The 12,440-nt window shown below is 37.5% G+C and overlaps 1 protein-coding gene across 2 annotated transcripts; it reads right to left on the bottom strand.

Moving 5' to 3' along the window:
- Positions 1-6,371: 6,371 nt before the first annotated feature.
- LOC113754449 (sucrose transport protein SUC3) lies at positions 6,372-11,968 on the bottom strand. Of its 2 annotated transcripts, XM_027298861.1 has the most exons (14): positions 11,351-11,968; positions 10,544-10,609; positions 9,848-9,946; positions 9,703-9,767; positions 9,538-9,622; positions 9,410-9,443; positions 9,134-9,233; positions 8,759-8,834; positions 8,089-8,442; positions 7,826-7,969; positions 7,459-7,692; positions 7,235-7,298; positions 7,105-7,148; positions 6,372-6,941 (listed from the first exon to the last, which is right to left on the bottom strand). In XM_027298861.1, exons 1-14 carry the CDS (start codon positions 11,699-11,701, stop codon positions 6,771-6,773), a joined length of 1,887 nt encoding a protein of 628 aa, XP_027154662.1. In that variant the 5' UTR covers positions 11,702-11,968; the 3' UTR covers positions 6,372-6,770. The 2 variants fall into 2 exon arrangements, with proteins under 2 accessions (XP_027154662.1, XP_027154663.1); XM_027298862.1 differs by lacking the exons at positions 10,544-10,609; positions 11,351-11,968 and having other exon boundaries at positions 9,703-9,742; positions 9,848-9,914.
- Between the last annotated feature and the right edge of the window lie 472 nt (positions 11,969-12,440).

The raw sequence follows: 12,440 nt of genomic DNA, 5'->3' as shown, positions 1-12,440 counted from the left end.
CTTTGCGTGAAGAAGGATTTTATATACTACAATAATAAGTTTAATTTGAATACAAAATCCTTTCTTTTCTTTTTAGGTTAAACTTGATTAAATCTTGTTCCCTCAATTCATCAAAATTTTGGATTGGCAACACAAAATTCAAGTGGCAATTACGCAAGTAGTTTTCAGTTCACTCGTTTGTTTTGGATCAGATACTGATATTCAGATGAGCAAGCAAGAAGCATAAATTTTAACTCTTTCATTTCAATTGAAAATAGAGAGGCACATTTGATGTTAAAAAGGTGTAAGTATATCTATAAGTAAGTGTGTGTATATATATTTCCTCTCATCTCTTGATATGACTTTCAAAAGTTAAAAACCGTTTAAAGGGCTCAAAAGTTTTTGATCATTAGTCATTTTTCTTTTTCTTTTTCTTTGGTTAAGCGACAAAAGTGGACTGTGTGTTTTCAACGAAGGACAGTTGTCCATGTTTGAATAAAAATGGGATGGCAGCAAACGTTTTGAAATACTTTGATTCCCTAGCTAAAGGAGAGAAAATGGGTTCATATTATAATACGTGTTTTCGGATGAGAAGTGGGTGCTTAAAGAGAAAAAATAATTCCTTAAAGACTATAAATTTTTTTTTTTCAAGTACTTCCTCTTGCTCTAGGTGCTTATGTGTCAATTATCTCCTTGAAGATTGAGTGAGTGACTTAGAAATGAGACCTGCACAAGTTATATTTTTATGCTATCGATCTAGCTAGTTTTGTCAACTAAGAGACTTTCTTGAGACATGCATTAGAGAAATGAGGTGTCTAAATCTTTTGGTTCTTGGAGGGATTTATTTTGGGGTAGGGCTGGGTGGTGGGGAGAGCCTGAGATGGGAAGGGGGTGGGGGTGGGTTTTAGAAAGGGGTGTACAGAGAAGAGGCAGGAATCTAGGGATGGGTCCACTACAGAGGGCAGGGGTTGCCACCTAACCCACCAACAGGTATCGTGCACCAGGACGAAGCCCTATCCCATCCATTATCCCCTCAACATGCAAAATACACATCCAACGTTTAGGCTTGAGAGCCATGGCAACGTCTAGTGCTGGAGAAGGAGAGAAAGAAATTAAGGGCATAGCAAGAATTCTGAAGAAACAAGAAAGCTTTTTAAGTACCCTTCCCCCCCCACACACACACACACACACAAATAAGCCTACTTACCTGGTGTTATTTGTCTTGGTGCCTCCGTTGTACATGTATATCCTCTATTGCTGTTTCATGAGATGACCTTGAGATAAAGCTGTCTGGCTGGGTATCCCTAATGTTTCTCCTTTTTCCATCTTTCATCTTTGTTCCCAAGTTCTATATTCGAGTCAGTTTTATGCAACTTTATGAGGAAATCATAACAACATCATTTATTTTGAACATAAGTGCGTTTTAATACATATTTTTTTTCAACCCTTCTTGTTACATCAAAAATATCATCCAAAAAAAATGCTACAGTGATTCCAAATAATCTCTTGTCGAACGAACATGCATGACAAATAAGCTTTGCAGTATTCTCATGGTCTACCATCAAACAATTCCACTCGTAATATCGGTATGTTGAATAAACGCTTTGCAGCATAATTCCAACTAATCAAATGGCAAAATTTCCACTCGAATCGAAATACGTTACTGTGATCAATTGGAGAATATAATAACTTCAAAGGCCGGAAATTTCAAAACTATATATATAGTTTTTCGCATCAAGTAATACGGATCCAGTGTTCAGTAGGTGTAAATTAAGTAAAATTAGTCCGTAATTCATTTCAGTCATCTAAGTTTGTCTGCTTGTTCAGATGATACATACGTTTCATATCCTTGGAGAAAAAAAAAGATCAAAAACTTATAAAGAACGTAAAAACAACTAGCATTTTCTTGCGCCTGTGGTTAAGATATATGGATGGCAATGAATGATACCACACCACTGTTACCAGAAAAGAGTAAACTAAGCACCTCGTGAAACAAGACGTATTTTACACCATTAAAAAAAAAAAAAAGAAGCATTATCCCCTGAAATGAGCTTAACCAGTATTGTAAGTAGGTTAAAATTATTGAGTGCTTCTTCAATCTTAAGGTGGTAAATTGACGTATACATTTACTAGAAGAATAAAGAAGAAGGTTGGAGGTCCCAATCAGCCAGCAAAAGTTTCGTCAAATGTTACCTAGTTAAATGGCAAGGACGAAGTGAACCCTGTATAATCCTAATTATATAGTATCCAATTTCCCCACACAACTGTTTTCTTCTCTCGTTGTCCTTGAATGCTTGATTCTTTCTTCCTAAATTAAGGTTCATTCTTTTCCACTATTGAATAAGCAAAGCTACTAGTACCATAAAGTCGAAATGCTATAGTTGATAACCCAGCAAAATGTCGTCCACAAGAGATATGTTGGCCACAAACGCTTGTGCCAGAAATTTGTTGATGATATAACATGTCGTTTGGAACAATTATATGATCGATAAACATCAACATTGATTGAACTTTTGTGGCTAAACTGAAACCTAATTTTTACATTAACAACCAATGACTAATGACATTCTAGTTCTCAATTTCAAAATTATTAAGTAACATGATCAAACACTACATGCAGTACCATTTACTTTTTTTTTTTTTTTAGGTGTGTCCCGCAAGGAGTGGATCCCGCAGACTATTCACCACCCTCAGCAACTTGCTGGCAGCAAGGTTCGAACAGTACCATTTACTGTTTAATTATTAGTAGATAGAAGAATAGGCATATATGTGACGCAATAAAGAAAAGCATTTACCTAGGAAAAATCAAATTGATAAAAAGAAGAAGAAGCATGCATGGGAGGGTTCTCCCTCTTCCAACCCCCCCCCCCCAACAAAAAAAAAACAAAGTACTAGTAAAATTAATGTCCAATGTATGTCTGGATCAACAAAACTGGCGATTGGAATATGCAATGCAACTTTCATCTGAAATTGAATGACAGAAAAAATAGAGAGCCCACCAATCTTATTGAATTGATGATCAGGATAGGGGAGAAGGAGGGTCCCATTATGTACACAAATTGAGTTTTTGTAGAGGCCAAAGACAAGATAGTATCACTGCATCACATGACTTTATTAGTTGGAAGGTGAAAGAAAGGGGTACCCAATTGGAATGGGGTGGATCCATGTTCTTAGCTCCTTCTTCTTCCCCCTGCTGGTGGGTTATACATATTTTGAATTTTACTAAATAAAATAGCTCTCAGAATACAAAGAGAAAATAGTAAAGAAATAGCTGAATCTTCTCCTCCACATGCATTCCCAGCTCGCTCTTGTGCTTCTTTCAGCCTAAAAACCTGATCCCATGTGCCGTCTATGCTTGACGTCACTCGTTCCCTTCTTTTCTTCCTCTTGAAAGTGATACATCAACTACTGCTTTCCGTCCTCTTTGGCCTTGTGTATTTTTATATACCTTTTCAGTTGATTTGTTTAGCCCTTTTTTTTTTTTTTGCTTTCAAATTGGGCCACAGGGAACTGTTGATTGGCAGGACGTTTATTTGTGCATCTTCATATTTGATTTCCTTTATTTATAGTAAAAATGCTATTTCACTCACTCTAATGGCTGATATAATATTAGTCAGCCCCACACTTGCAATATCACAGCGTGTGAATTCGAAAGCTAACATCTTGCATAAAAATGTGGCATATCTGATAATCGACACGCACTACTCAATCAATACTACTGAGTTTCTGGATCAAAATGCTCTGGCAAATCGTCAATTGCGTCCTGAATCGGTTTGTGTTATGTAAACATTGAGTCTGAAATGACGATTACCTTTAGATATTAAAACCAACGGGCAAAATAAAATGTCAACAAAAGTAATTTGTTTACGAAGCGCCGTTCAGTTGATAATGAAGCCCCGTTCAGTTGATAAAACGTTGATCATTATTATTACGATGGTTGTGCAGATAGGACACTTCTTGCACTTGATGATTGGTTTAAAGATATGGGTATGATAAGATCATGAAAGTGCTGTAAATTCCCGTGGCCAATCCCTAATTGATAGTAGTAGGTAAGTGGCACTCAAACAATCAACAAGTTGCTCTTCCTATTTCTGGGCTCTTACTGTGCACGTATCAAGATGCATGAACGTCACACGTCTAGAGTGAAATTGACCAGGTAAAAGAAACTTACGGACTGTGGGGGATAGATGCTCCATCCAATTCAGTGAAAGTTACATTTCATGGCTGTAAATGGATAGACATTCATCTAAAAGTGGGTAATGAATAAATTTTGGAATCTGCCGGTGCTCAATTATATGTTACTTAACGTAGGACAGTTCAACGTTGGCAATTCACCAAGGAAGTGAAGGACGAAGTCTCCCACTAGCAGTAGCAAAGGGGATTGATTGGACTAAAAGCTCTGTTTCATGAAAGAATTGCCAATTCAACCAACCACACAAACATTTGTGTGTTTTGAGACCAAAATATTCTCAGGCGATGTTGTTTGATTGATATCAGATGACAACTTTCTCCTGTTTTCTTGGACATTAAGCGAGTAACAAACCTGATTGATTGATTGAAGTTAGCTCCTATCCTGTTTATGTTTGTTTAATCGGACCCCATGCATATGCCCACTCATGATACTTCATTGTATTCTACAGTTATGATACAATGAATTGGTTTGGAATGAATAGTATAAAGACTATTTAGTCTTGGCATCTTTTTGAGGTAAAAGGATTTTTTTTTCTTCCTTTTAAAACTGTAAGAAGATTTTACTTTCTATGTAGTACCTGCTTAAAAGAGTATCAGTAGTACTGGTATTTAATTGAGGGAACCAAGGGGCTGGTCCTTAGCTGGGCATTTCGTGGGTACAGAGTACAGTTGGGTGGGTTTGACAAAACATGTTGCTTGCTCCAAACTGGAATAGACCTAGAACGCGGCATAGTTTTTCTTTCCCCCTTTGTAGGGAAAAAATTGGTTTGGTGAAACTGTAAAAGGTCATTATATACTTTCGAAATCCTAGCTCTAATACGGTCTTCAATCTCGGATTAGTTCTTCTTTTTTTTTTTTTTGGCAAGGGATTGGATTTGGTTTTAATTTAACTGATAATGAGTAGAAGCACTGGTTTTTTACCGGAGGAGAGGCAGGAACGGTTGCAGGAACCAGCTGAAGGTTCATGGCCAAGATTTAGCCAAAAAAAAATATAAGATCTAAATTACATCTTGTACATCGTTTTTCACATAATGTGTAGGGCTCATAAAATTTTGTGCTATAGTTACACGTTGTTGAAAGTAAATTATACAGTATACATACAAAATTATATCTTATTCATTTTGCACAAAACTGATCGGAACGATTTTCTGACAAACCGTTCCGACCCCTTGTCCTTTTTTTTCCTAGCTCTGCAATCTGATAAGTTTCAACAAAAAGCAGGTAGCCCATTGATATAGGGCCTGATAAGAACTTGGTCCTTAAAATGTAGTTCTTCCTCCTCAAGCAAAATTTCACCAGTAAGCCCGTTAGATGGGTTAAAACAACTTAAATGACATGCTAGGCAGGATTTTTACAAGTAGCTTTCAAATTATAAAATAAATCAAACTATTCAATACTCCAAATGAATTCAATTTAGTTAGAACTTGTTTGAACTTGATTCACCAACTAATCAAATCGAGTATTCAATAACATTCAATCTCAATTTAAAAAAATTCGTTCAAATTTAGTTCGCAAAATAAACAAGTCAAGTTTAAATAAAATTTTAAATTCGTTAAAATAATCAAGTAAACATGAATACTAAGATATTCGGTTTGATTAGATTCGTTTACACCCTATGCAGCTTTCTTTCATAGTGCAAATGTCCATTACCGGATCATGTAAAGACTGGTTTGATTTCTTCTTCTCGAACTGTTCCTTGAATTATCTTTATCATGCTTAAACTTTGATCCGTCTCTCTGAGAAGATCGGAGCATTTTATTCAACAATATATCTCGGGGGAATTCAAGGTTCCTGCGTTCTCCGTTCCCAAAAAAATAAAATGGGTTACTGCGTTGATTTTACCCAAACTTTCTTAATATTTAACTAATTTCCTCAACTTTGTTGCGCATTACGTCAAGGACGATTTTGATTCATGTCCTTCGGGTCATCGACATTCTTCTTCTTCCTTTTCTTTCCTGCATGGAGATTAACTCTATCAGCAAGGCATGATGATAGATCAGGCACTTTAGACGCTCAACTTCTGCTGAGCTTAAACCAGATGCATGCCAAATTACAAACTTGAAGCAATCAAGATTGAAGCCTGAGCGGCAATACATAGATCGAAATACAAAAGGACTCGCCTCGGGTAACTTGAATTTTGTTACGATTAGTAAGACTCTGCTTACTTCCATCACACCCCATCTACCACTTTTTAAGTGAAATTTAGACTCGGACACGGAAAATCAGCTTAATTACATATCTGTGATGAGGAAATGTTTTGATGCCGAAAAACAGTGTCCTCAAGGCATTCTTTTCAAGCATATGGAATGGCGTAAAAAATTACAAGGTAAAAGGCCGTAAGATATTATATCACTGCAACTACCTTTTCTGGAATTGATACAAGTCTACATTTCATGTACGATATATTCATCCCCGTTACCGGGAGGAAAAAATTGAAAGAATTTGTGCGTCAGGCTCTGCCATTCGATATCAGTCTTAAGGAAGGAAATAGGCACCGTGGCAAACAAAAGCGCACTTGGAGCATTTTCTGATAGGCCAACGGATTTCACCAAATAATTGATGAATATGATACGCATCTTGTCATCTTCTAATCTAGGATTCTAACCAAAGTGGAGGCCAGTCGATCTATAAGAACTGCTTGCAATATTTGGCAACTTTCGAGTTGCAAGAATACCAGCTGCAAGGGCGCATAATGACGCCAAAACAAATGCTGGTATATTTCCTCCACCAAATAACGCATCCCACGGACCCGCACCAAGGGACACAACCATCTAAGACATAACATGAAAAGGACAACAAATGAGATCCTCTGTCATCCATGATATTACCGCAGTTTAATCAGTCAACTAGTGCTTATAACAAAGAAACATCAAAGCAAAGATGTCACGGAATTTTTATATCAAGCGTGCCTGGCAACCAAAGAGTAATAAGTACCTGGGGTAGAACAATTGCTAGATTTAGTACTCCAATTGCCAATCCTGGCCAGATGTTAAAAGCCCAAAAATCAAAGGATTAGTCATCACATTGTGGAGGAAAAACTACAGTAAGCCAAGCCAAAACATACCTTGGCCACCCCCACTATCAGCAGTTAACTCCGCCGTGACAGAGAAAGGAACACTGTAAGTGATCTACAATCCATATAAAGTTCAATATAATGAGAAAACTTTTATGTAGGAATTCACAGTGGGAGGTACGACAAGCAATTCTTGTCAAAGAAGAATGCTTAAGATGGCTTGAATATTCAAGCACAAAAAGAAAATAAAAATAGGCCAGTGAGAGAGCACTTACAGCTAATGGTAGGCCAAGAAGCCCAAAAACAACCAAGGAGGCAACTTTTGTAGCTCCATTCGCCCCGACAACATGTTGGACCCCTTCTGAATATCCTCTAACAGAAACCAAACTAATGATAGCAGTGCCTGCCATGCAAACAAATACCATGAAATTGCTCATAGCCCATACTATTCCAGCACCCATCCACTGGCACATTGGCTCAATAAAAAAGGAACTGATCCCAAGAACAACCTAATAAAAGGAAAAACCAAGAAAGTTCAGTGAAAGTTTAGTATCAGAGATAAATGAGGCATCAAGGAGACCCAGAACAAAACACTTGTGGTTAAACCTATAAATGTACTGTTGCTCAATTTTGAGTTCTTACTGAATTCAATAGCAAACCAAATGCACCTTCTCTGACACCCTGACCATAAGCTTTGACTTCTGATACATCTCCTTTGGGATCACCATGATAAACTTCTCTTCCCATCCAATCGGTGTCAAAGAGGAAAAATGGGAACCAGGATAGCTGATTGCAAAAGTAGTTGCAAATATTGTCCATAATAAAAGAGCAACCAGAGAAAATTAATAATTTGGTCTTATGGGGCATTTGATTTAACAGACAAAGAACCAATTAAAAGAACTCACCCAGGTCAAGGCCATCACAAGTAGCACAGAATGCATGGCTGGAGGCAACTTCCGCAAGCTAGTTAGTAAATTGACTAAAACTGCTCCAGGACTATCACTGAAACTTTCAACTGCATCTTCCACAACTTCTTGGTTTTCACTCCTCACATTACCATCCCCCATCAAAGTGTCATCCTTGGATTTGATCTCCATTGCATTACCATTTTGTACTTCTGATTTTGATAGGTCAAAGCCAATTTGTTCAGGGTTATCCAAGAGAGGAGCAGCATCTGATAAACGAGGAGGTTGCTTTGGGGCCAAGGGAACCTCTTTTGCAAAGTGGAGGGTGACAAGCATGCATAGAGTCAAGAACACCTAATTCAGTAGAGGAAGATTTTTCAGCTTTCTTGTATTCTTGCGAACTGCAAAAATTTCTTTCCCAAGATTAACAATGACTAAACCAAACTTCTTTATTTACTCTATATTTCACCATTTCTTTTTCAAACCATAGTTGCTGACTAGTTCATCACCATATATTGTAACCGGTATTGTTGTCAATAACAATGAACAATTTCTACAGCTGATATGTCAAAATGCAATTTAGAATGTCACTAATATAAATCTGTGCTTTACACAAAAAGTACTGGATATCAAATTTCTTCCAAGGAACCTGTTTGGACCAGTAACTCACCACAGCAACTAAAAATGCTGCTTTAAGATTTCCACAGGCTTCACAACAAGCTCTACTCAACAAAAATGGAAACCACCTGGTAAGAGCAAATCCCTCATCAGATTTATACCAAAGAAGTAAGTATATTATGATCTCTATTTCTAAGTAATTGAGAAATTTGGAGATAAACATAGAAAAATCACAACAAATTAAAGAAGATTTAACAAGAGATGCTTAAGATAACACTATTGTTGGTTAAGATGATTTAGCAATAAGAACAAAGCTCAAAAGAAAATAGTTCATATCAAAGTAGGCTCTACAGAGTACAAAAAACATAATAGCACAAAGGCCTAGAGGCCGCTATAAAGTCTAGCTATGAGTGGACAACTATTTCACCTATGCCAATTCCCACTGGCTCCGGAAGAAAATCCTAGAATATTACCAACAGCCATCCATGAGCAATATACAGCATTTGCAGAGTTTAGCTGATCAGGCCCTGCAATTGAATTACAAAAGATACAATACTTATATTTACATCAGAATAGTGTTATCAACTAAAGCAAGAAGTACAAGAGGAACATATAGAGAGATAATGGGTCTCTCAATCTATATCTCTCTCACATCTTCGTTGACCCTGTAATCTTGTTCTTTAGAAGAAGCAGTAAAGCTTACCTGCCAGATCAGCCAAAAGAGCACGAGCTGGGCCCTATAAACATTTAATCAAAATTTAGCCATTGTAAATAAATTTGAAGGCATTCATCAGATGAGGGACCATAGTTTTCCTTCATTTACCAATTTACCTGTACTGTGTTGTTTGCAAGATCCAGCATCCAAAAGCCAATGATAAATACAATAGCTGCCCTTGTGCGAGTACCTTTGAATGTGCTGCATTTGCATAAGTTAATGAAATTTCATCTCTGAAATGAATGATAACAAAATAAAAAATTACACAAGGCAACCATTACCTGCAGTGTTCTTTTGTATCCCCTAAAAAGTATCCTATGTCTGCAGAAAACCCGATTATTATCACCTATATTACAGAATCCAGTTTAGTGAATCCGAATAGCATACCTTGGGAAAATCAATACAAGAAACTAACCAAATGCTTACAGCAAATGAGATCATGAGAGATCCAACAAATATAAAAGGTCGCCTTCTGCCATATTTTGAAGTGCATTTGTCACTCCATATACCAACACAAGGTTGGACCTGAAAGATAACAGGACTGGCTACTCAATACCGTCGAGAATTTTACAAAATGGAGTCTCGAGGGAACATTTGCAAATTTGGTAGTTAGCACCTGAGCTGAGATATGATATAAGTGCACTATCATGTCCACAAAATGCATTTGCAAACATGAACCTTACAATCTCAAATGACAGGAGGATTATCAACTTGAAGCTTTCAACTGTGAGTTATGAGCGTTAGTTCAAATCTCAGGGCTTGTAGAGCCCTGAAGTCAGCAGTCTTTCTACCCTCAGGTATGTTCTCCATCATGAAAGTTATACGAGGATGGAGAGCCTCATGTTGTTAAATATGTAATACAAAATGCATGACAAATGCACCTGCATGCTCCATCTTACCAAACCTCAAATTATTACTCTCTCTCTCTCTCTCTTTCTCTCTCTTTCAATGTTACACCTGAAGATGGAGTGACAAGTATGAGATGCTTATTTTTCGCTTAACCACCGTGGCTTACTACTTATTCTCTTCACAGCTATTGGTGACCATGGACAACTAAAAGAATGCAAATTTAACATTAATAAATCTTGGAAGGTGAAATAATCAACTGAGGCATTTACCTACCACGAGACCTGTGATGGGGCCACAGAGCCATATAAATGAAGAAAAAGCATGCTGTATACCAAGCGTCTGCAAATATAAGTAGGGAGAAAGTATGGTTAGCAATACAAAAAAAAAAAAAAAAAAAAACTAGAACCATATTCGTCCAAAAACAAGTGACATGAATTCAAATGCAACTAATATCATTATGTCTCATTCTTTTAGGAATGAGATGTTGGCTGGCAAGGTTATAGCGTCTAATGGTTGAACATGTGCTCATCGAAGGCCATGAACTAGTTAGAAATTCAACATGTTTGAGACCATAACCTTGTCATTATACAAGCCAAAGTAATCCACTACTATATGAGCCAGAATTCTTGTTTAATTCAACTTATTGGACACGATCAGACTGAAGTGATCTAGTTAATGTTTTAAGCAAAAACACAGTAAAAAGTCAACAAGATGATATTCCCGAGCTTAAATAGCAATCAAATAGATTGCACAGCATTCATGCCTCAGCCAGTCCTCTTTCTCCTATCTTTCTAAAATTGAGGACATGTTAACGGTTGACAAAGTATTTCACTTACATAAAAGCAAACAAACTCAAGCAATAAACCTAATGGAAATGAACGATTATGTTATACAGAACAATACAACTATGGCTAGAATTCAAAATGCTAATAGAGTGTGGATTTTAATCATCAAACGTAAGAACAGCCAATTCACAAAGCACTGGAAAACATCACATTTACCTCAATATCAGCATAACAAAGCAATGTAGATCATATTATACAGATCAATTCAGCTATTTAATATTACTAAAATACTGACCTGAATATAAGGAGTCAGGAGAGAGAGCTGCAACGCCCAGCCGAATTGTACGCCGGCGGCCACCGTACAACTCAGTATCAACGCTAATAAACTACTACGCTTCTCCTGCTGATTTTCAGCATCACCGTTAGCCGTAGGCGGCGGCGGCGGTGGCGATGGAGAATTACTGCTACTGTTCATATCACTATTATTAAGCAAACTACTAACAATTCTGTTGTGACGATTTTGAGTCGCGATCTGTAAACGACGTAGCTGAGCTTGATCGACTCCGACGAGTTCAACTTCTTGCTTTAAACTCCTGTAGGGCACGCGGATCGATACCGCATCCATCTTGCTGGAATTACCACTCATTAGCTTAAGCTGGAAAATTTGGATTTAATACAGACAAAAAAATTAATGAGAAAATTGTGTAATTATTGCATTATTTGTGCGGTGATGGGTCTTAATTGTTGGAATGCGGATTTGAACAGACGAAGATATTTAGGGTTCGGAAATGGATACAGAGAGGAGAAATGGGGAGGGAGAAATTACGAATTGTCATCAAATATGGGCGGGTGAGATGAAACGGTGATCAACTGAATCTGGGATTGTTAGTCAGTTAAGGTGGCTCGCAGCAGCATGAGGGTCGATGCAAAGGAGGTATTTTGTGACGTCGGATTTTAATGGTCAGGGCCGGGGTAACCCAAACTCAGGCCCGAAGCTGGTGGTGGTAATAATAATAATAATAATAACAAACCTTTTTTATTTGGGCTCTATTTGGGTTGAACACCGAAGCTGGCCCGATCCTTGACTTGTTTCATTCTTAATGATTATTTAATTGACGGATCTTCTGCAACTTAATGGACCCACGGCCAACACGTAATTCCGCAGACAACCTTTAGCGCGTGATTGACTCACCTTCTTATACGGATCCAAATACAGCAGCACAACAGCGTCAGATTTAAAATAAATACCCCTCCAAAATTGATTGAGAGATGGGAAAGGATAAGTATGTGCGTGGCTTTTGGGCGAAGGAAGCCGACAGTCTATTTATAGTTATAAGCTGTCACGAATTCAGGTTCGCGGTATTAGGCTATACGGTTCCCTTACA

This window comes from Coffea eugenioides, chromosome 11 (genome assembly GCF_003713205.1).
Source record: "Coffea eugenioides isolate CCC68of chromosome 11, Ceug_1.0, whole genome shotgun sequence".
In the NCBI taxonomy this organism is placed as follows: Eukaryota; Viridiplantae; Streptophyta; class Magnoliopsida; order Gentianales; family Rubiaceae; genus Coffea; species Coffea eugenioides.
The sequence above is the reverse complement of the archived record's forward strand: the minus strand, read 5'-3'. Positions and strand labels throughout refer to the sequence as shown.

What these genes read in the sequence shown, in the direction of transcription:
- LOC113754449 (XM_027298861.1), bottom strand. Translation starts at nt 11,701, where the DNA reads ATGAGTGGTAATTCCAGCAAGATGGATGCGGTATCGATCCGCGTGCCC. An exon ending in CAGCATTTTTAGTTGCTGTG is followed by an intron (nt 8,443 to 8,758) that starts GTGAGTTACTGG and finishes CTACTGAATTAG; the next exon opens with GTGTTCTTGACTCTATGCAT. An exon ending in TTCTTGGCCTACCATTAGCT is followed by an intron (nt 7,299 to 7,458) that starts GTAAGTGCTCTC and finishes TATGGATTGTAG; the next exon opens with ATCACTTACAGTGTTCCTTT.